This window comes from Hemiscyllium ocellatum, chromosome 25, assembly GCF_020745735.1.
Source record: "Hemiscyllium ocellatum isolate sHemOce1 chromosome 25, sHemOce1.pat.X.cur, whole genome shotgun sequence".
NCBI lineage: Eukaryota > Metazoa > Chordata > Chondrichthyes > Orectolobiformes > Hemiscylliidae > Hemiscyllium > Hemiscyllium ocellatum.
Window position 1 is genome coordinate 35,054,859 of NC_083425.1, and position 21,472 is coordinate 35,076,330.

The following is a 21,472-nucleotide window of genomic DNA, read 5'->3' on the forward strand; positions in this document are numbered from 1 at the left end:
GTGTGTCAATGAGTGCATGTTTAAGATGGTTAATGAGGTGCCATTGGGCTAGAGATTACTAAGCATTCTTTCGAGCTGTACTCCTCTATGAAAACAGTGTATCATTTCTGGGTTTACAATATTTTGAACTAAACACACTTGGAAATAATTTTGATCATTGATAATAAGATTTATGAAGTATATGTAAATACATGATAGATAAGTTAAATCTTTTCACACCCTCAAGAATATTGCAAAGTGATTCGCAAACAACAATACACTTCCAAGCTGTGATAATCATTATCCAATTTACATTGGATAATCTCTCAAACTGCTGTATATGATTGAGGGATAAACTAAGCTGAATCCCTTAATTCTCCTTTGTACAGTGCAGTCTTTAATTTCCATCTGAACGTTTAGATGTGGTCCTGGATTAATATCTGCTCTGAGGGATTGTGCTCCTTCCAAGGCAACATTGCCTTAGTATTTCACAGAGGTATCAGCCTTGATGATCTTGTGGTGGTGGATCCATAGCCTTCGAAACTTGTATAGGCTTGAGATTTCTGGCTGCCTGCAACTCTAACTTCACGTGGTCAAGGAATAGTTTTCCTTCAATGGTCACTTTACAACGTATTATGTTTTTATGTAATTCTCCCTTTCCTGATCAAGATGGCTCAACTGAACAGACTGACCTATTCAAGTATATTCCTCGGTGACTTTCAGACACAATATCACTGCAATCATGCATTCTAAGATTATGCCTAGAACTGCTGAGAAAGTTTATCATATTCTTTAGTTATTCCCCATCTAATCAACACTATTCATCACCAAAACTTTTTTTTATCACAATGCTATTAGTTGGTGCAATCAGTGATCATCAAATAAGGTTGAGCAGGAGTGTAACTACATGAAAGGACTTGGCTTTTACCTTAAGGCAAGTGAACTTGTAATCAGTGCTGAAAATAGTGAAGCTTTGTCTGTAAATGCATACAATGAGGACCAGATTGTTCCTGCCCACCTCTAAAGACAAACTTTGCGAGAAGTTAATTCAAGTAGACTTAGAATATATGAGCACAAATCCACTTGTCATTCACAAAACTGTTCAAGGTAATGCAAATTGATAATAAATATGTTTCAGTTTGTAGCGGAACTGAAGAAATGATCTGACATTGCTGGCTTTCTCAATGATGCATTTGATTATTTTGCCCACAGTTCGAAGGCATTCTCAGTATAGAGGAAATTGCTGATAAGAAGGCAGATACACATTGGCTACTGCTCCCAAAGTGATGTTCGAGATAATTACTGCTGCTGTACTGCTAGAGAGTTACCGGTTACTGGGGCAACCAGCATTGCTCAATCACTTGTTTGCATCTAAGTTTTTGTTTGAAGTTTGAATATCATAACTGTGTGAATTTTGGCTATTGGAAAACCTCAATTCAAATCATAATGCAGTGAAGAAACAGCAGAAGAACGGAAACTAATCCACTATCTGTTATTTGAATTGGAAGAAAGAACTTGTGGAAGAAATCATATCCTAGGTCAAAACAAATGAACATGAGGCTTGAATGTTGACATATTCCATCTTAAGAAGGGAGGATAAAAAAATTGAGAACCTTGTTTGAAAATCAGTATTAAAAGCAGATTTGATCTAAATATTTGCACTTCAGAATCCATTATATCATCAAAACTATAAGAGAAAACATTTGAGAACATTGCTTAACCAGTAAACAATACATCCTTGAAAGGTTAATCTGGAAACCCATTGCTAGTCCTTGACAAAATTAATGTCCATGTTACGAAAATCAAATGAAGCAGTTGGCCTATAATCATAGTTAAAAGATCCCTCATTGGTAGATTGGAATTAGTTTTGGAGCTTGTTCGCCGATCAATAATGCAAGATTGTAATCAGTATCTAATCTGGAATACGATACAACAAGAAATATCCAGAGATACACTAACGACTACTTGGAAGCTAAACGAGCATCTATTACATTCCAGTAAGGTACCCTATGTTCTTAGAAAGCATTCTTGTAAAAGCAGAATCCATGAGATGTACCTTCCTCGACTTCTGGATTGAAGCACATTGCAAATAGGTTCTCTGGACAACAAATGCTCTCCTCCTCAGCCACTGGAACTCCATGATGACTAATATGGTGTACTTCAATGACGTCCCTACTGCTCAGTATTCAAATCTCCTACATAGATGTATCTAAGTTGGTGCTTAAGAGGCTAACAGTCATTGACGCTACCTGATGTGAGTGTTGATAGGGGTAAATATACCAGGATACATTCTTCCTGAGGTCGATTTAGTGAAAGATTTCAGTGTTGGTACTTTGAACACATTTTGAATCAAACCTATATGGCTTCAGCATGTACTTTGCTGACATTTAATGAACAGTAGAGTAAGATAAAAAGGAAGACAAGGGATGTAGCACATGAGTGTTGTGTTAACACCTACACACCTACCTCCCATTCTCTGACATTCTCAATGCTACAAAACACAACTTTGCATATAGTAAGGAAGGTACTTGTAGTCTTCAGGATGATATGGGCAGAAGCTTGGCAAATGGAACTGAATGTCAAGAATTGTGAACCAAATAATCTAGAAATAGTGTATTATAAATGGCACAGGTTTGATAAATATAGATGAAAAAAAAACTTTGTTGACTATATGTAAACCTTTTAAGGTGGCAATTCAAGTTATTAAGTTGGTTAATAAAAAGCATATGGGCTACTTGAGTTTATAAATATTGTCAAACATTAGGAAAGCAAAGGAATCACACTAAAACTTTATAAATTTCTGTTAGGGTCACAGCTGGATTGTTGCAGATAATTCTAAGCATTTCAGGAAAAACGCAGAGGTTGTAACAAGGGTGCAGAGGTGGTTTACCAGGATGCAATGAAATGACAGTACTCTAGTTTGAAAACAGTTTGCAAACTATAGGGCTCCTCACCTTGGAACAGAAAAAGTCAAGATGTTGTCATCCAGAGGTTTTCAACATGATGAGAAGTTTTAATGAAGTAGATTTGAAAAAGCTATTTCCTTGGGGAACTGGGCCAATAACAAATGGTCATAAATTTAATATCAACAGCAAGAGTGAGAAGAGGATTTTTTTTGAGGATGTTGAATTTGCAGGGTTGTTGACTGAAAGCGGGATTCTGTGTCTAAACTAAACTCATTTTAAAAGAGTTAGCATCGGCATGGTAGGCCAACTGGCATCCTTAAGCATTGAAAGATTCTCTGATATTGTAATTCTATTGGACTACACAATTTCCAGTGCTTTTTCATGATGGGTGAAGCCAGCTTATAGTTCCCAATGTGTATGGCAACATGTGCATGAAGCATGTAATAATGTCACAACAAAGGTTTCATGTTTTGAAAAAAGCTTCAAGATAGGGTGACTGAAATGTGCCTGGGAATAAATTAAGATCCATGAAAACCAGCAGAGTTCTAACTTGGGAATAGAGGAAGAGTATCATAATAATTGAGACAAAACTGTAAGCTGAATTGTGGACAGTGAAGAAGGTTACCTCAGAGTACAATGGGCTCTTGATCAGATGGGCCAATGGGCCGAGGACTGGCAGATGGAGTTTAATTTAAGTAAGTGTAAGGTGCTGCATTTTGGGAAAGCAAATCAGAGCAGGACTTATACACTTAAGGGTAAGGTCCTGGGGAGTGTTGCTGAACAAAGAGACCTTTTGAGTGCAGGTTCATAATTCCTTGAAAGTAGAGTCTCAAGTAGATAGGATAGTGAAATAGGTATTTGGAATGCTTTCCTTTGTTGGTCAGAGCATTGAGTATAGGTGTTGGGAGGTCATGTTGGGCTTAATAGGACGTTGGTTCAGCCATTTTTAGAATATTGTATGCGTTTCTGGTCTCCTTCCTACTGGAAGGGTGTTGTGAAACTTGAAAGGATTCAGAAAAGACATAAGGATGTTGCCAGGGTTGGAGGATTTGAACTTTCGGGAGAAGCTGAATAGGCTTAGGCTGATTTCCCTAGAGTGTCGAAGGCTGAGAGGTGACCTTAAAGGTTTATAAAATCATGAGGAGCATGGATAGGATAAATAGACATGGTCTTTTCCCTGGGGTGGGGGAGTCCAGAACTAGAGGGAACAGGTTCAGAGTGAGAGGGGAAAGATATAAAAGGGACCTAAGGGGCAATTTGTTTCAAGCAGAGGATGGTGCACGTATGGAATGAGCTGCCAATGGAAACAGTGGAGGCTATTGCAATTACAACATTTAAAAGGCATCTGGATGTATATTTGAATAGGAAGGGTTTAGAGGGATATGGGCCAAATGCTGCGAAATGGGATAGGGTTGGGATATCTGGTTGGATGGATGAATTGGACTGAAGGGTCTCTTTCTGGGCTGTACATCTCTATGACTCTATGACTCGAAATGGAGGAGTGAGGCCTAGTCAGAAGATTTATATGTCAGCACTATTGACTGCAAGAAGCAAAAGTGTATATTTGAAAATAGCTCAGAATCTGATTCCATGGTATGGATTCTTTCCTTTCTCTTTTCCCTTTCTTTTCTGTCTTCTTTCTTCCTCTGTATATACAGAAAGAATAGAGGAATTGGTTCAAACAGACATTTCTTGTTTTTTTTGAAGTTGTTGAGCATTGATACGATTGCAATCTGACTATATAGATCCACTGGCCTAATATATTTTGCAATATTTGTTTTTAGAAAGAGTAAATGTTAATCCTGTTTAAATTAATAACATTTAGGTACAGTTGTTGAAGATTATTAATGAACTGTATTTGTGGTAAAGAGAATTCAACTACTACATCTTGGTTCACTGGTTCAGAATGTATGACTCATGCTTTAATTTCAATCAGGCCTCACAGAGTGAAATTATCTGCAAATACCACAATTTAATTTATTACTTCAGATATTGCATTTTCAGAATCTGGGGAAGAATGTTAGGAGAATGTGCTAGGAAATTGAGAAAATGTATTGGACTGTCTGTTATTCATGCTTAATTGGGTATACGCAGGTCATTTGTCTCTTTAAGCCAGCCCTTTTGCTTATCTATGCTGTAATGGCTTTCATTTCTCATTGCTGCTTGCTGGTGTAAAAGCAGATGTTGCAATCTCTTGACTATGTGCCCATCTCCATTATCAATACGTTTATCATGGCTTTAGAAATTGAATTTTGATTGAGTTTATTTTTCCATGAATTTATGAGTGACTGCCACATAAGATTTGTTGAAAAGGCAGCCAAATCACCTTTCACATATAAGCTTATAATTGACTGGAATATCAATTTTTAAAGCTAATATTCAACTAAGTAAAACCATTGGCCAGAATTCTCCAGCGACATCTGGCAAACCACTTTGCTAACACCAGAGTCCAACCTATTTTCTGGTATGCGTATAAGATTTTGATAAGGTTTCCAGCTGCTAAGAAGGTGTTCATATTATCTAGTAAGTAATCTGGATGAATTGAAACTGCTTCTGATGCTGGATCAGAAGAGATTGCTGTGTCTTTAGCTGCCCAGGTAAGCCCCAGAAGATCTATCCAGTGACAAAAGCCATGGATACTGTTGACTAAGTGTTGGTCAGAATGGAGGCCACTTCAAGGCTATGTTTCTTGATGTAGGTGAATCCCTGTGTCATCCCTGGGAAGTGTGGGAACATTGTTTAAATGGATAATTTAGTAGAAGGCAAAGCTGCACCACAAGTTAAAAAGCAGTGGCCAGCAGCAGTAGCAATGGAGGTAGGGCAAGGAAATGCAAGTGAGACCATGACTATGTAGTAGGCCTCATTGCTTCAATTTTCCATCCTCATCAAGTGTCACCTTTTTCTAATTTCCTCTGGATTCGAAGAGGAGAGTCACACCTATTTTATTTATTTAAAGGAAAATTTTAGAAAGAGGGAAGTCTGTATATATAAAGGATTTAGAACAGACAGCAAACACTAAAGATAAAATAAATATTGAGGTGTGAAGAGGAAAATTGGAAACTGCTGTACATTTAGGTTCATTTAAAAATATGCTTTAGATTTTTAATTGATAATTACCAATCTGTTATTTAATTATTGAAAAATCCATCCTGTTTTCAATCATTTTAAATGAAAGAAAGCTACTGTCTTGCATCATTTCTTTGCAATACTTAATGCTTTTCTAGATATTGAAGAACTGCTACAGTGACGCAGTGAATTTATTTTTTTCATACACCTCTGCACAAACCACATGTGGCGCTTGTTGCTTCCACTTCCCACCTCCAACTTCCTGCATCAACTGTACAGCTCAGACCATATAGTAGATTTTATAAGATATTTCAGAGCAAAAGTATCCAATTTTTGTCATAGACTGGTTGTGATTGTTATGATATTGCAAATCATTTGAAAAAGTGCATTTTTAAGAAGCCATTCATGTAAAATTATGCTATTGATGACTAAAGCTGTACATGTGGTGTTAACAGATGAACTTTCTTACACAGATTAATTAGACTGCACAATATAAAATTGTTTTTATGTTTATTTTGTAGGCTACAAATGGTGACAAAAAATATGTAGATATCATCGAAATCCATCATCAGAATTAATTGAATAATCAGGACACCAGGCTTTTGTCCTGGCTGATCTCTTGGATGTTGCTGTTCCGTCCCATTAAAGACACTAAACATCACTTGAACACTTAAGCAACAATGGAGCCAAAAGGTTTGTTCTAATTAAGTTTTATGTTGAAATTCCCCACTCTGCATCGAGTTCTTTCTACTTGCAGAAACTAAGTTGCTTACTCTCAGAAATGTGATTTGTTAAATTTCATCAAACTGTCAATCCCTTCAAAATTTATAAAGTTGTCTGTTTTTGTTGTGTTCTGTGCTACTTTCCTAACTTCGTACAGTACTGGTTGCTGTATTCGCAGAAGGATGTTAATGCATTGGAAGCAGTTCAGAGAAGGTACACTATCCCAATATCTGGAATTAGCGGATTGCATTATAAGCAAAGGCTAGACTGGCTAGGCCTGTATCCTCTGGTGTTTAGAAGAATCAGAGGTGGCTTAATTGAAACATAAGGTCCTGAGGGACTTGACCAAGTGGATTTTGAAAGGATATTTCCTCTTGAGAGAGAATCTATAATTAGGGGTCGTAGTATAAAAGTAAAGGGGCACCAATTTAAGACTCAGATGAGGAAAAAAGTTTTTTTCTCTCTGAGGATTGAGAGTCTTTGGAATTCCCTTCCTCAAATACCAGTGGATAGAGAATTTTTAAATATTTTAATGTAGTAGTAGATATATTCTTGATTACTGAAGGAATGAAAGACGATCGAGGCATACAGGAATGTAAAGTTGAAGTTAAATCAGACCAGCATGGATTTTATTGAATAGTGGAGCAAGATCAAAGGGCTGAGGAACCTACTGTTGTTTCGTGTTCACATGTTTGTATGTTCATAGTTGTAGAATCCAAAACACCTCAGTTGATTCATTTTGAAGACACTGATTAATGACTCCTACTTGGATGAAAGATACCAAAGATGGGTTACATTGGAGTATAAGGAGTCTGGGTTACTTCTGAATGGTACGGGGTCCTGCTGTATGTTAAGAGAACCTTTGCAACCTGGGTCCAGCAGTTTTAACTTTAGTCCATGGTGGCCATTGCTGCTTCAGAACTTTGGTATCCCAAAATCTCAGCCGAAGATCCCCCGAGTGAGTGTCCCCATGTCCACCTATGGGAAGTCCTACTGTGGGAAGCACGACTGTAAGGATTCTGATTATTTCAAATGCTATTACACAGGGAAGCTTAGAATACCATCAAGGAATTGTTATTGTGAACTATATGATACTTCTGAGGTGTGATATATTTATCAGGAGTATTTTCTTCTGAGTGATATGGTCTGTATCAGAACAATGTTTCTTTTGGTGTTGAAGAGTTTTTATGTTGGGGGAATGTTATTGTGAAGAGTGTGCATTACAAATTTGTGAAAGCTATTCAAAGTTTGAAGCATGTTTAGAAGTATGGATGGAAAAATTTCATGCTGAAATTTCACTGCTGTGTCGGACAATTCCCAACTCTGAATGCCTGGGAGAAGGGCACCTGACCTTGGTTGTTGAACTCTATGGGAGTTGTAGAATGACTCCAGATAGAGTGTGGACACTGCCAGGCGCAGAGCTGACTAGGCAGACAGTATGTCTTGGTGCACTAACACTTTATCAATGAATGGAAAAAACAGCATAGAATAAAAAGTAGCCCTCCAGCCTTCACCTCACGTGCAAACACATCCCTTACACCTTATTCCTGGCCAACCCATGCCAGGTCATCTGATGAAGGATCACTGGATTCAAAACGTTGATTCTGCTTTCAACTGAGCATTGAACACTCTCATCTTCTGTGCTGCGACTTTGCACTTTTCTGAAAGGTTGAAGGACGAAATTCAGGAATGTTCAAAATGATAGAGTGTTGTTGTGTTAAATGGTGAGAAACTGTTCCCCTAACAGTAGAGGATTGGCAACAAAAGGACACAGTTTTAAGACAACAGTCATTAAAAGAAAGAGATGGCATGAGGAAATGTAATTTACATTGTGGATTATTATAGACAATAGACAATAGTTGCAGGAGTAGGCCATTCTGCCCTTCTACCCTACACCACTATTCAATATGATCATGGCTGATCATCCTTAATCAGTATCCTGTCCCTGCCTTATCTCCACAACCCTTGATTCGACTATCCTTGAGAGCTCTATCCAACTCTTTCTTAAATGAATCCAGAGACTGGGCCTCCACTGCCCTCTGGGGCAGTGCATTCCACACAGCCACCACTCTCTGGGTGAAGAAGTTTCTCCTCATCTCTGTCCTAAATGGTCTACCCTGTATTTTTAAGCTGTGTCCTCTGGTTCAGCACTCACCCATCAGCGGGAAACATGTTTCCTGCCTCCAGAGTGTCCAATTCTTTAATAATCTCATATGTCTCAATCAGATCCACTCTCAGTCTTCTAAACTCAAGGGTATACAAGCCCAGTCGCTCCAGTCTTTCAGCGTAAGGTAGTCCCGCCATTCCAGGAATTGACCTCGTGAACCTACGCTGCACTCCCTCAATAGCCAGAATGTCTTTCCTCAAATTTGGAGACCAGAACTACACACAGTACTCTAGGTGTGGTCCCACCAGGGCCCTGTACAGCTGCAGAAGAACCTCTTTACTTCTATACTCAATCCCTCTTGTTATGAAGGCCAGCATGCTATTAGCCTTCTTCACTACCTGCTGTACCTGCATGCTTACCTTCATTGATTGGTGTACAAGAACACCCAGATCTCTTTGTACTGCACCTTTACCTAAATTGATTCCATTTAGGTAGTAATCTGCCTTCCTGTTCTTGCCACAAAAGTAGATAACCATGCATTTATTCACATTAAACTGCATCTGCCATGCATCTGACCGCTCACCTAACCTGTCCAGGTCACCTTGTAATTTCCTAACATCCTCCTCACATTTCACCCTGCCACCTAGCTTAGTATCATCAGCAAATTTGCTGATGTTATTACTAATACCATCTTCTATATCATTAATATATATTGTAAAAATCTGTGGTCCCAGCACTGATCCCTTCAGTACCCCACTGGTCACTGCCTGCCATTCCGAAATGGAGCCGTTTATCACTACTCCTTGTTTCCTGTCATTCAACCAACTTTCAATCCAAGTTAGTACTTTGCCCCCAATACCATGCGCCCTAATTTTGCTCACTAACCTCCTGTGTTAAGATTTTATCAAAAGCTTTCTGAAAGTCCAGGTGCACTACATCTACTGGATCTCCCTTGTCCATCTTCAGAGTTACATCCTCAATAAATTCCAGAAGATTAGTCAAGCATGATTTCCCCTTCATAAATCCATGCTGACTCTGACCTATCCTGTTACTACTATCCAGATGTGTCATAATTTCATCCTTTATAATGGACTCCAGCATCTTTCCCACCACTGAGGTCAGACTAACTGGTCTATAATTTCCTGCTTTCTCTCTCCCACCTTTCTTAAAAAGTGTTACAACATTCGCCACCCTCAAAACTGCAGGGACTAATCCCGAATCTATCGAACTCTGGAAAATAATCACCAACGCATCCACAATTTCTCGAGCCACCTCCTTCAGTACCCTGGGATGTAGACCATCAGGCCCCTGGAACTTATCAACCTTCAGACCTAACAGTCTCTCCAACACCAATTCCTGGCAAATATAAATTCCCTTAAGTTCAGGTCCTTCAGCCACTGTTGCCTCAGGGAGATTGCTTGTGTCTTCCTCAGTGAACACAGATCTGAAGTACCAATTCAATTCTTCTGCCATTTCTTTCTTTCCCAAAATATATTCCCCTGTTTCTGTCTTCAAGGGCCCAACTTTAGTCTTAACCATTTTTTTGCCTTTCACATACCTAAAAAAGCTTTTACTATCCTCCTTTAATTTTTGGCCAGTTTACCTTCGTACCTCATTTTTTCTCTGCGTATTTCCTTCTTGGTAATCCTCTGTTGTTCTTTTATGTTTTGGAATGCATTATTTGAAGAAGTGGTGGAACCAGTTTATTTTTTATTTACCGTAATTCCTCTTTTAATAGACAATAGACAATAGACAATAGGTGCAGGAGTAGGCCATTCTGCCCTTCGAGCCTGCACCACCATTCAATATGATCATGGCTGATCATCCTTAATCAGTATCCTGTTCTGCCTTATTACCACAACCCTTGATTCAACTATCCATGAGAGCTCTATCCAACTCTTTCTTAAACGAATCCAGAGACTGGGCCTCCATTGCCCTCTGGGGTAGAGCATTCCACACAGCCACCACTCTCTGGGTGAAGAAGTTTCTCCTCACCTCTGTCCTAAATGGTCTACCCCGTATTTTTAAGCTGTGTCCTCTCGTTCGGCACTCACCCATCAGCGGGAAACATGTTTCCTGCCTCCAGAGTGTCCAATCCTTTAATAATCTTATATGTCTCAATCAGATCCCCTCTCAGTCTTCTAAACTCAAGGGTATACAAGACCAGTCGCTCCAGTCTTTCAGTGTAAGGTAGTCCCACCATTCCAGGAATTGACCTCGTGAACCTACGCTGCACTCCCTCAATAGTCAGAATGTCTTTCCTCAAATTTGGAGACCAGAACTACACACAGTACTCCAGGTGATATGCTGATGTCTCTGGCAACTCCAGGATTTATTGCCCATCCCTTGTTGGCCATTTCAGAACATAACTAAGAGTCACGTAAATTGCTATGGGTATTGTAGGCCAAACATCATGGGTTACCGTTCCTGAACTTTAATGAACTAGATGGGTTTGTTTTAAACAGCAATCTGTGATAGTTTCATTGTCATCAAATAGCTTTATAGAACCGGGTTATTCTTTAAAATCCACCAGCTTCCATGATAGGATTTGATGGTACTTGGGACTCTAATTACTAGAGTTGGAAAGTGTGGTGCTGGAAAAGCACAGCAGATCAGGCAGCATCCTAGAAGCAGAGAGTCAGTGTTTCGGGCATAAGCCCACCATCAGAAAAGTCCAGTAACATCACTGCTCTGCCACCATCTTCCCCCAATGATAATTTTCAAAAAGAAATTGAATAAATACTTGAGGAAATACTTCAAGATTGTGGCGAAAGAGCAGGGGTGTGGACTAAATGGATAAATCTTTCAAAGAACTGTCAGAGGCCGAATGGACAGAATGGTCTCCTAATGTATTTTGTACCATTGTATGCTTCCTTTTGCTTGTGAAAGAGAAATCATGATGTTTGAAGTCTATAAAGAGATACAGAATACTGCCTGATTGTGTTTATGGAAGACTTACAAAATTATTGTCCCTAAAAAATACACTGAATCTTCTGGTAAATCTGAAGGATGGAAAGAGCATGTAATTAGGCAGAATGGTGGCCCACCTGAACTCCACTGCCTTGCCACCTCCGTCACTAATTCAGAAGTGAAATTAGTGGCTGCTTAAAGGCTTCATTCTATCATTGCTGGCAATAACCCAGCTGCAGGAAGGTTGCTCTGAATGTGGCATGCCTTATGACACTGCGAGTGTCACTCGTTAGGTTGAGGATTGTTGGTCTTCCCTCAATCAAAGGTAGTCAATGCCTTATGAGTGACTGGACATCTAGAAGAGGGTGTTCCTGCTAACAGCAATACGCTTACCCTTACTTTCATTTACCGTGCATCCATCTTCCCACAGCCCGAATCCGACAGAACAATCCACCCTCACCCTGTCCAACTAAATATTACTTACATTGGTCTCATCCTCCAAGATTCCAGATTTTGAAGAATGTCCTTCCAGCTGTGTTGCTAGCAACCAGAGCTGCTTGCCAATTATACCATGCCCTTCCTGTAACCAAGCACAGCACCAGCAAGGACAGAAGATTTGGTCCTCTGGCTGAGGTGATTGCATTGATTCTGGGTGAAGACCCATTGATGCCCTCGCCACTGCCTGATTGATGGGTCTGTCCAGCTGGCAATGCCACCACAAAATTTCATCCAGAAAGATCAATGAATGACCAAGGAGTTAATGGTATTCTTCTACTGCGGGTTTTTAAATTTATGAAATTATTTCTGATTGACACTTGTTGCAGTGAGGAGCCCAATGAAAAACATTGCAGCTGCGTGGGTGAGAAAAGATGTTGCTGACATGGGGTTGTTATCAGAAAACTGCACAAGTACCAGGGGTAAGTGACACGAATGTGCGCATTATTAATCACGTCAGCTAAAAGATTCATGTCAACAGACTCACACTCGTGGCCTTTACAGGAGGCCCCATAGCAAAGGTTTGGAGGCAATTCAAATTTTTAGATTAGATTACTTACAGTGTGGAAACAGGCCCTTCAGCCCAACAAGTCCACACTGACCCATTCCCCTACATTTACCCCTTCACCTAACACTACGGGCAATTTAGCATGGCCAATTCACCTAACCTGCACATTTTAGATTGTGGGAGGAAACCAGAGCAAACTCACACAGACACGGGGATAATGTGCAAACTCCACACAGACAGTCGCCTGAGGTGGGAATTGAACCCGGGTCTCTGGTGCTGGGATGCAGCAGTGCTAACCACTGTGCCACCCAATGACAAGAATCACCTTAAAGGAAAGGAATTGAGGTCCCTATCAGAGTCCAGATAACCTCTGAGTTGAGTATGGACAGATATTAGTCAGCGTACAAATATGAAGGGATAAAGCACAATATACAGAAGCAGACTATTGCCATTGATTGACAAGTCTACAACAAGTGAGCTGAACTAACCTAATGGCACAATTTGGAAGAGCATCACCATCTCCAGAGACATAACTCTTTGAAAGAAAGGAATCTCTGTGAAACAACAGAAATAACATAAAGACAAAATATTGATTCTTCAAACTTTTACTGTAACAACCAAACCAAAATGGACATAATTCAAATAATAATTAACAAGGGGAATGTTTAAATTCCAAAAGTAAATTTCACTTAAAGTAGTTTGTACAAGATCCTAATCCCTCTCATCACTCCCAAGTGTGCAGTTCCCAAGTTCTGTAACACATCACCCTTAACAATGTATCTCTCATTTAACCCATTTAATAGATTTGGCAATTCTCAATTGCTTTCACTCAGCAGACATATTCTACCCAGGGTCTCCGGATACAGTCAATTGAACAGACACATTACCATGAACCCTCTGTCACTCAAGTCATGACAGTCTTGATGACATAACCTTCCAGTGTTCCTTTTCTACTGACCGACCAATGCATTTGGTCCATGGTCTGGTCTGCTCGTACAAACACTCAACTCTTTAGCATGTCTAAACTGTTCACACCACTTTGAGGATTCAGACCCTTTCAGCTTTTGCTGAAATCATTGCTTCACCAAGAACATTTAGAGTTGTATTTTCTTATTACTAAATAGAAAATAGAATGTATTTGCTCATCTCCCCTTGCATGAATTCTATGCTCTTATCTGTTTTGACTCAGACCAATTGCCGGTGTACAGATTTAAACCTGACACGATTATTACCTATCTTTCCTCTCAATCACAAACACAGCTAGAGTGTCATTATATGAACACGAATACAATTGCCATTCTCAAGAAAAAAAATTGGACATTCCTTCTAAAGAGACATCATGTGAACACTGCAGATATTTGTATTTTGCTCAATGGAATGAAAACCCAGATTTAGTGATTAAAACAGTGATCGTAGTAGTATTTAAGAATAGATTGAAGAAGTGGTTGATGAGCAGGAACGTGTGATCAATATTTTTGTTTGCATGGAAGATTAACGCGGGCATAAATTTTTTGGCTCAAATGGTCAGGTTTTCATGTTGCAATTCAATATAGAAACATACCTAATTCTCAGTCATACGGATTATCGGTGCCTTTCACTTCACACGCTGATTATTGAAGGGCCCATCATGAAGAAATTGTAAATTATATCATCTGAAACTTCCCTTATGGAGAAGCTGAGTCCTGTGTTGTAACTAACTAGTTCCTGTATAGGAGGTTGGAAAAGCAATCTCTCACCCTGTTTCACATTTTCCTTGAAAGGGAAGACAACTGTGAATCATATTTATTTGACATGTGTCTCTATTCACAATTAAAAAAATGTTAGCCTCATTATTACTTCACACTTTTATGAATAAATCCATTTGATTACATAAATGGGTAAGTTTTCACTTGGGCCTCCTTTGTTATCGCACTGTGGTATCATCACTGGCACAGAATGTTCCAGAATACAGGGGCTTGTAACTTCGAACCAGCATGAGAACTGCTGGTGAACTACATAATTAATGATGTGCAAAGAAAAATCAGTGCAAATGACAAAACTTTCACATCCTCAAGCGACTACAAATGTAACAAGAGCAGTATGAATGTACCAAGAATAATTTAGAAACTAACTCTCGGCACTGCTTTTCAGAGCAGGTTTGGGAATCTGATACCTGAATAACTTCAGGGTCCTGACCCTACACATTAACTAAAGTGCCCAGTTCAGGTGGGTGATGAGCTTGGCACCCAGTTAATAGTGCACAGTATTACCAGGAGCTGGCAATATGTCACAAGTGAAAATAGCACACTGTGACCTGCTAGGACTTGCCCCGCCTTATCGCAGAGAGCAACAATATCTAGCAGGGGTAGCAGCATACACCCTTTAGAAAACATCGAGCAGGTAAATCAGATGTAGTGCATATCATCTGGTGGAAGATTCTCCAGCATTTCAAATCATAAAAGGAATTTCTTTTGTTCCACTCTGACTCAGATGGCTGTGTATTAATGTGCATCGGACTGTTCAAACATACCAAATTCACTTTTGAGAATTCTACTCCCTATCTCATTAAATAAAACCTTGGAGGATTTAGGGTGGAGTTAGAGGTGAATGTGCTTCCCTCCTCCACCTCACTTTGAAACTTGAAGTACGTTCTCGAATTATCAGCAGCATTCTTTGCCTGGCTAACACTTGACTCCAAATTTGAAAATCCAGTGCTATTTCTTTGTTTGTGCATGTCCTCATACACACTTTTGCTCTTAAATTTAGAGTCTTTCTCAGTTTCTGTCTTCACTCTTCTGCTACCAATTTGGCTCACGTTGAGGCTTTACTTTTGGTTTTGTTTCTCCTCTGCTCTTTTTCCTACTGTTTGCCTTGTTCCCTTTTCATTGTCTTCTTTTTATCCCCAATTTCGTCTGCCTCAGTACTTGTCCCTCATTATTGTTTTCTTAATCATTAACCCACTGCTGCTTCCAATCCCTAATGAGAAAATGTAGGAATAAACCAACCTGTGAGAAAATATTCTATCAGACTGTTTCTTAAGACCATGGAGACTGGAGACGTTGAGAGCCAGTGTTCATGATATGTCTTGGTGAAATGTACCTTCTTCTTTTATTTGTTTAGATGGAAGTCCCAGTTCAGCAACAAATGCTGAGGCTGACATTCAGCGCAGCGTGAAGGCCATTGTACGGGAACTGGACCAAAGACCCCTGGGAGGCTCAAGCAGTCGAGGTAGGGGATCCGTGATGTCGAGGCAGGTCCTTCAAGATCACTGGTTAAATAATAGTTGCTTAGATCCAGTCTCTCAGATGGCTGGTTAATAAGATTAACAAAACTGATATTTGATTGACAGTCATTTCATTGTTTTTTTTTCATTTAAGAATGGGTTGAATCTTCCAAGGAATGGCAATCACAGTCAGAGTCCTACACTGCTCCTTTTGTACTGAGCTGACCCAGAGCTTCACTTTTCTGATTGAACTTACAATTTGATTTGGCTGCCTTCCAGGGCAGTGCAGGATCAGTGCTGCAGGAGAATCCATGCCCCCTTTTTCCAGCAGTAGTTGTAAAATTCTGGGGTTTCAAGGTCCCATGGGGATTTTGACCAGGAGAGAAGGTAAATGAGTGATACAGCAAGGTGGGAAGTGGTTGGGGGAATGGCTGTTAGGATGTCAGGTAAGTAGGTAAGGGGCTAGTTTACCAGGTAAGTGAGTGAAGATGTAGGGTGGCAGGTGGATGGGTGAGGGGTTAGGACGGCAAGGAAGTGGGTCAGGGAAAAGTGTCAGATGCATGATGAGGTAGGATAGCAAGTTAGTATGTGAGGAGACAAATGGAGAAATTGAGGACTGCGCTTGCTGGAGATCAGAGTCGAAGAGTGTGGTGCTGGAAAAGCACAACTGCTCAAGCAGCATTTGAGGAGCAGAAGAATTGATGTTTTGGGCATAAGTCCTTCATCAGGACTTATGCTGAAGGGCCGATGAAGGTCTTATGCCCAAAATATCGAATCTTCTGCTTCTCGGATGCTGCCTAACCAGCTGCGCTTTTCCAGCACCACACTCTTCAGTGAGGAGGCAAATAGATCAGGTATTGGAGTGACAGATTGTGTTTGCTGAACAATGTGCTTGCTGAATACTGCTGGAACCATTCCATACTCTACACAGATGTCAAAACTGATTCCTAATCTTTATTGTTTAAGCCATTTAAACTTTCACAGAAGACGAATAACTATATTTTCAAAGCAGAAGTGTTTTTTGCATGGAATTTCTTTTATATTTGTGTACAGAGATATACGTAATTGGGCAATCCTCAGTGTAAAAGATTGAGGTAACACCTGGGAGCATGTATTACAGTGTAGTGTTCCCTCTCTTTTATGTCCACTGAACGGGTCCTGTCCCTAACTGTTAGTCCACTCATTACAGTGATTATACCTGAGGCTAATAAGCTATTGTAATTTTTTGTAGTAACCCTGATTCAAAATGTGTACAAAATTAAAGCCAGAATTTTAGACACAACAGAAAGTTACTTGTCTGATTCTGTAATTTTTGGTATTTTTATTTCTAATTCATTGAGGCATGCCCTGTACTTCCTATTGATTTCAAAACCTTTAATGATACTGTTGTAAGTCATAAAGAAAAATGTTCAATGATCACGTGTTCCTACATGTATTTATGTTTGCCTAATGTGCATGAATGTTATTGAAGTGACTTGAAATTTTACTTTACACGTTTGAAAAATCCTGCATTTCAGATTTTCTTTCAGTGTTCCTGATTGTTCAACTTACCTTGGCTTATTTAGATCCATTTTACTTTCTAATTGTCTGACAGAAATTTGGCTCTGCCAAAACTTTGAGGCATAAATCTATTTATTTGAATTATTAATAACAAAGCCTTTGTTTATATTTTATCATAGGAATGTTTCGATGGACATTACATAAGAAGTCTGAACGAGACCCGTACAACAGCATTTTTCTAGTTAAAAATCTCATAAGTGAACTGGAACTGGTGAGAAATTATTTTAAAGAAAACATCTGATTTTCCCATGATGATGAAAAACTAAGAAATCTTGGTGTCCATGGATGCAGAACAAATCCCTGGAAATAGTTCTTATTCCAATAATCATGGCTCAATTAAATCTGGCTCTCCCAGACTTGCAGGCAGTGCATTCCAAAATCTAAGTATTTACTGTGCAAAATTTTGCAAATCACTTTAAGCCTTCACCTGCTCTTTCTCAATTCTTTTACAAATGGGAGCAGAACCTTCACAAATTTGTAAACTCTACCAAATATCCTCTTAGCCTTCTCCTTTCCAAGTAAAACAAAACTGAAGGAGAAAACCACCTAGTGCTCCATGGCTGATTCTGTCTGCTTACAACTGATTATCATCATCAATGCAGTTTGCTGTTTGGTCATTGAATAAAGAGAGTGGCGAAAGAGCAACATACAGTTTTAAACTAAAGCACAGCTGTAATGCAAGTGTATCAAAGTTAGATGTGCAAGGGTCAATGATGGCATTACTAAACCAATATTTGTCAGAGGTTTAGGCGTGTAGGATGAGCCATCAATCCTGTTTGCTAGTACAGTAACCTGAAGGGTCAGTTCGCTCAGTTGGCTGGCTGGCTGATTTTTAAGCAGAGTGATGCCAATGGTATCGGTTCAATTCCTGTATTGGCTGGGGTTACTGTGAAATGGTAAATTATTACTCTCTTTCTCGACCCTTCCTCTTACCAGATACATGGTGACCGTCAGTTTAAACCACCACCAGTTGCCTCTTCAATGAGAGAGCAGCCATATGGTTCAGGGGGACTACGACAGCTTTACTTTTACCTAAACTCTCAAGTCAGATCATTGCCCGACATAAGGTCTGATCTATCTGGGTCCCAGCATTGTTGCTGAATTGGTGATCTTTCATATTTGAATATTGGTCTGATTCAGTAAAATGATCATGACAATCCAGTGACTCAATGCAGCACCAGAAGAAGGTTTCAATTGCCGGCCTGAATCATAGGAAATGAGCTGTGAGAAATGGCAGTCCACGTGGGGGTTAAGAAACTTTCTTCTTTTGAAGGCTAAATGTCCTCTAATTGTAGCTAAATCATCAATATGCTGTTTTATAAATATGAAATGTATGAAATATATAAATATGAATACATAAATACATTTATGATGTTGCAATCAATAGTAAATAGAGGAGGTGACCCCCAACTCCACTGTGGGCGGCACGGTGGCACAGTGGTTAGCGCTGCTGCCTCACAGCGCCTGAGACCCGGGTTCAATTCCCGACTCAGGCGACTGACTGTGTGGTGTTTGCACGTTCTCCCCGTGTCTGCGTGGGTTTCCTCCGGGTGCTCCGGTTTCCTCCCACAGGTGAATTGGCCATGCTAAATTGTCCGTAGTGTTAGGTAAGGGGTAAATGTAGGGGTATGGGTGGGTTGCGCTTCGGCAGGTCGGTGTGGACTTGTTGGGCCGAAGGGCCTGTTTCCACACTGTAAGTAATCTAATCTAATCCACAACCTTCAAGTCTGGGATTAATATACATTTAAGAGTAAAGCTAGGAGCAGTAAACCTTTGCATTTATTTGACTGCTGAGACTAACAATGTTGATTTGATGTATTACAAATGTAGAACTCGTTCATTCCCCATCAATGTCCTCCTTCCTTTTGAACACACAGCTCCCGATCCCACATCGACTTAGAAAACTCATAATTGATCAATGAGAAAATATGAGCAACATTTAATTTATTAATGGCCTAAATCTTGAAAAGTATTACGTTTTGAATCACACAGTAACTGGATTTTGTTTTAATAGGCAAAGAAAGATAATAAGCACTACATTCTACCTTTACTGAACATCCTAATGTACACAGTTATTCAGGTGGGTATAGACTGAATCCTGATATTTTATTTGTACTGCAATATAAAGCTGACTGAATGTAGTTTTTCAAATTATTATTTAGCATATGGCATTAAAATGAGCCACTTGAATTATTAGTGAAATTTCAATATTCATTGTTATGGAATGAGCTAAATTTAACTCCTCCAGTCTTATTTGTAAATCGTCCTACTGAAGAGCAATGAGGAGTAAATACTGCTGAAAACACAGCTTCAGTTTATCAGTAGATCATTACAAGTGTCGTTATGAGCAGTTTGTTTAATGTGCATGACGAATCCAAAGATTTATTTTTGAGATGCTTGTAGTATGTACATGTGATTCTTCACAAACTGTCTTTTTGATGATACAAGCTTTGTTTTTTGAGATTGCACAGTAAAATATCATGTTCAATGTATTGAGGTCCTGTTGTTGGGTTGCCCTCTAAGAAAGAGGAACAGTTAGAGGCAAAGTCATCACCACGCTGGTCTGACTCCTCATAATGGCTGAAAAACAGATATCTTAGCTGTCAGCAATCCAATATCCAGTCTGTAAAGTAATGGTGGAGATGACATCATATAACATCATGATATCATTATATGACATAAAACAAACTGTCTTCCAGACTCCCCTCTGTCGTGGAATATTTCCATATCTGCTCTCCATATTCAACAGATGACTCCTGAAATCCTGAACTAATACCAGGAATAAGCAGATTACTTTATGAGGAAAGGCTACACAGGCTAGGCCAGTATCCTCTGGAGTCTGGAACAGTCCTGAAGGGTCTTGACCAGGTGGCTAGAAAGAGGATGTTCACTCTTGTAGAAGAATCTAGAACTAAAAATCATAATTTACAAATAAGGGGATGCTCATTTAAGGATAAAGATGAGGTTTTTTTTCCTTAGGGTTGGGTATTTTTGGAATTCAGTTCCTCAAAAGGCAGTGGATGCAGAATCTTTAAATATTTTTAAGGCAACAGTTGGTAAGTTATTAATTAACAAAAGGATGACAGATTATTGGGAGAATGCAGGAAGGTTAAAATTAGATCAGCTACAACCTTATTGAATGGTGGAACAGGCTCAGAGGGCTGACTGACATACACTTGCTCCTTGGTTATTTGTTTGAAAAGATTGAGTGACATAGCAGGAAGTAAAAAATAAATTAAGAACCGTAGATGCTGGAAATCAGAAACAAAAACAGAAATTGCTGGAGAAACTCAGCAGATTTGGCAGCATCCGTGAAGAGAACACAGAGTTAATGTTTGAGTCCAGTAACCCTTTTTGTTTTTGAATCGGATAGCAGGAAGTAATTTGCCTTGCTTTTTTTTTAAACCGTCAAGTAATGGTGTGTCATGCCTACGATGGCTTTCATTATTGTTATGTTGCAAAACTTAAAGAGCTGGGACCCATCAAATGAATAATCTAGGTAGCTGGTGTAGTTTTGTTTATTTTAGCAGCAGAGATAAAAAGAGTTTTCACAATATGTGGTTTTCTTTTGACATATCAGCCAAGGAAATAAGATAAAATTGCATGAAAAAGTTGCCATGTACTTCAGCAATACACAAATTCTGTAATACCAAATAATTATTTGTTACAGTTTCATTAAGATTAAAAAAATATATATTTATACTGCAACCTTTTCACCTTGTATTTCCTACGTGCTTTCCAGCCAATAAATTACTTAAGTGTCATCACTATTCTAATAGAGATTAGCATGACATCTAATTTGCCCACAGCAGTGTAGAATGAGGTAATTGACTAATGATTGTGTTAATAGAGGGTTGTGCATTAGTTGGGACACCATGACAATTCTGGTGTTCCTTTCTCAATAATGCTGGAGGATCTTTTACTTCTCCTAAGCTGGCAGGCAGGCAGCCTCAGGGACATCTTAATTGAAAGAATGTGTCCACGACTTTACATTTCTTCCCAATTCTTTGACTTAA

General features: G+C 39.3%; 1 protein-coding gene across 1 annotated transcript in view; it reads left to right on the forward strand.

The window, feature by feature from the left end:
* Positions 1-21,472, forward strand: part of LOC132827818 (phosphoinositide 3-kinase regulatory subunit 6-like) — a 100,598-nt gene that overhangs the window by 24,085 nt on the left and 55,041 nt on the right. The window contains exons 2-6 of the mRNA XM_060844553.1: positions 6,473-6,644; positions 12,516-12,608; positions 15,794-15,901; positions 17,576-17,667; positions 19,471-19,536. Coding sequence (XP_060700536.1) covers positions 6,632-6,644; positions 12,516-12,608; positions 15,794-15,901; positions 17,576-17,667; positions 19,471-19,536 — 372 coding nt within the window. The 5' untranslated portion in view covers positions 6,473-6,631. The remainder of the gene's footprint in view (positions 1-6,472; positions 6,645-12,515; positions 12,609-15,793; positions 15,902-17,575; positions 17,668-19,470; positions 19,537-21,472) is intronic.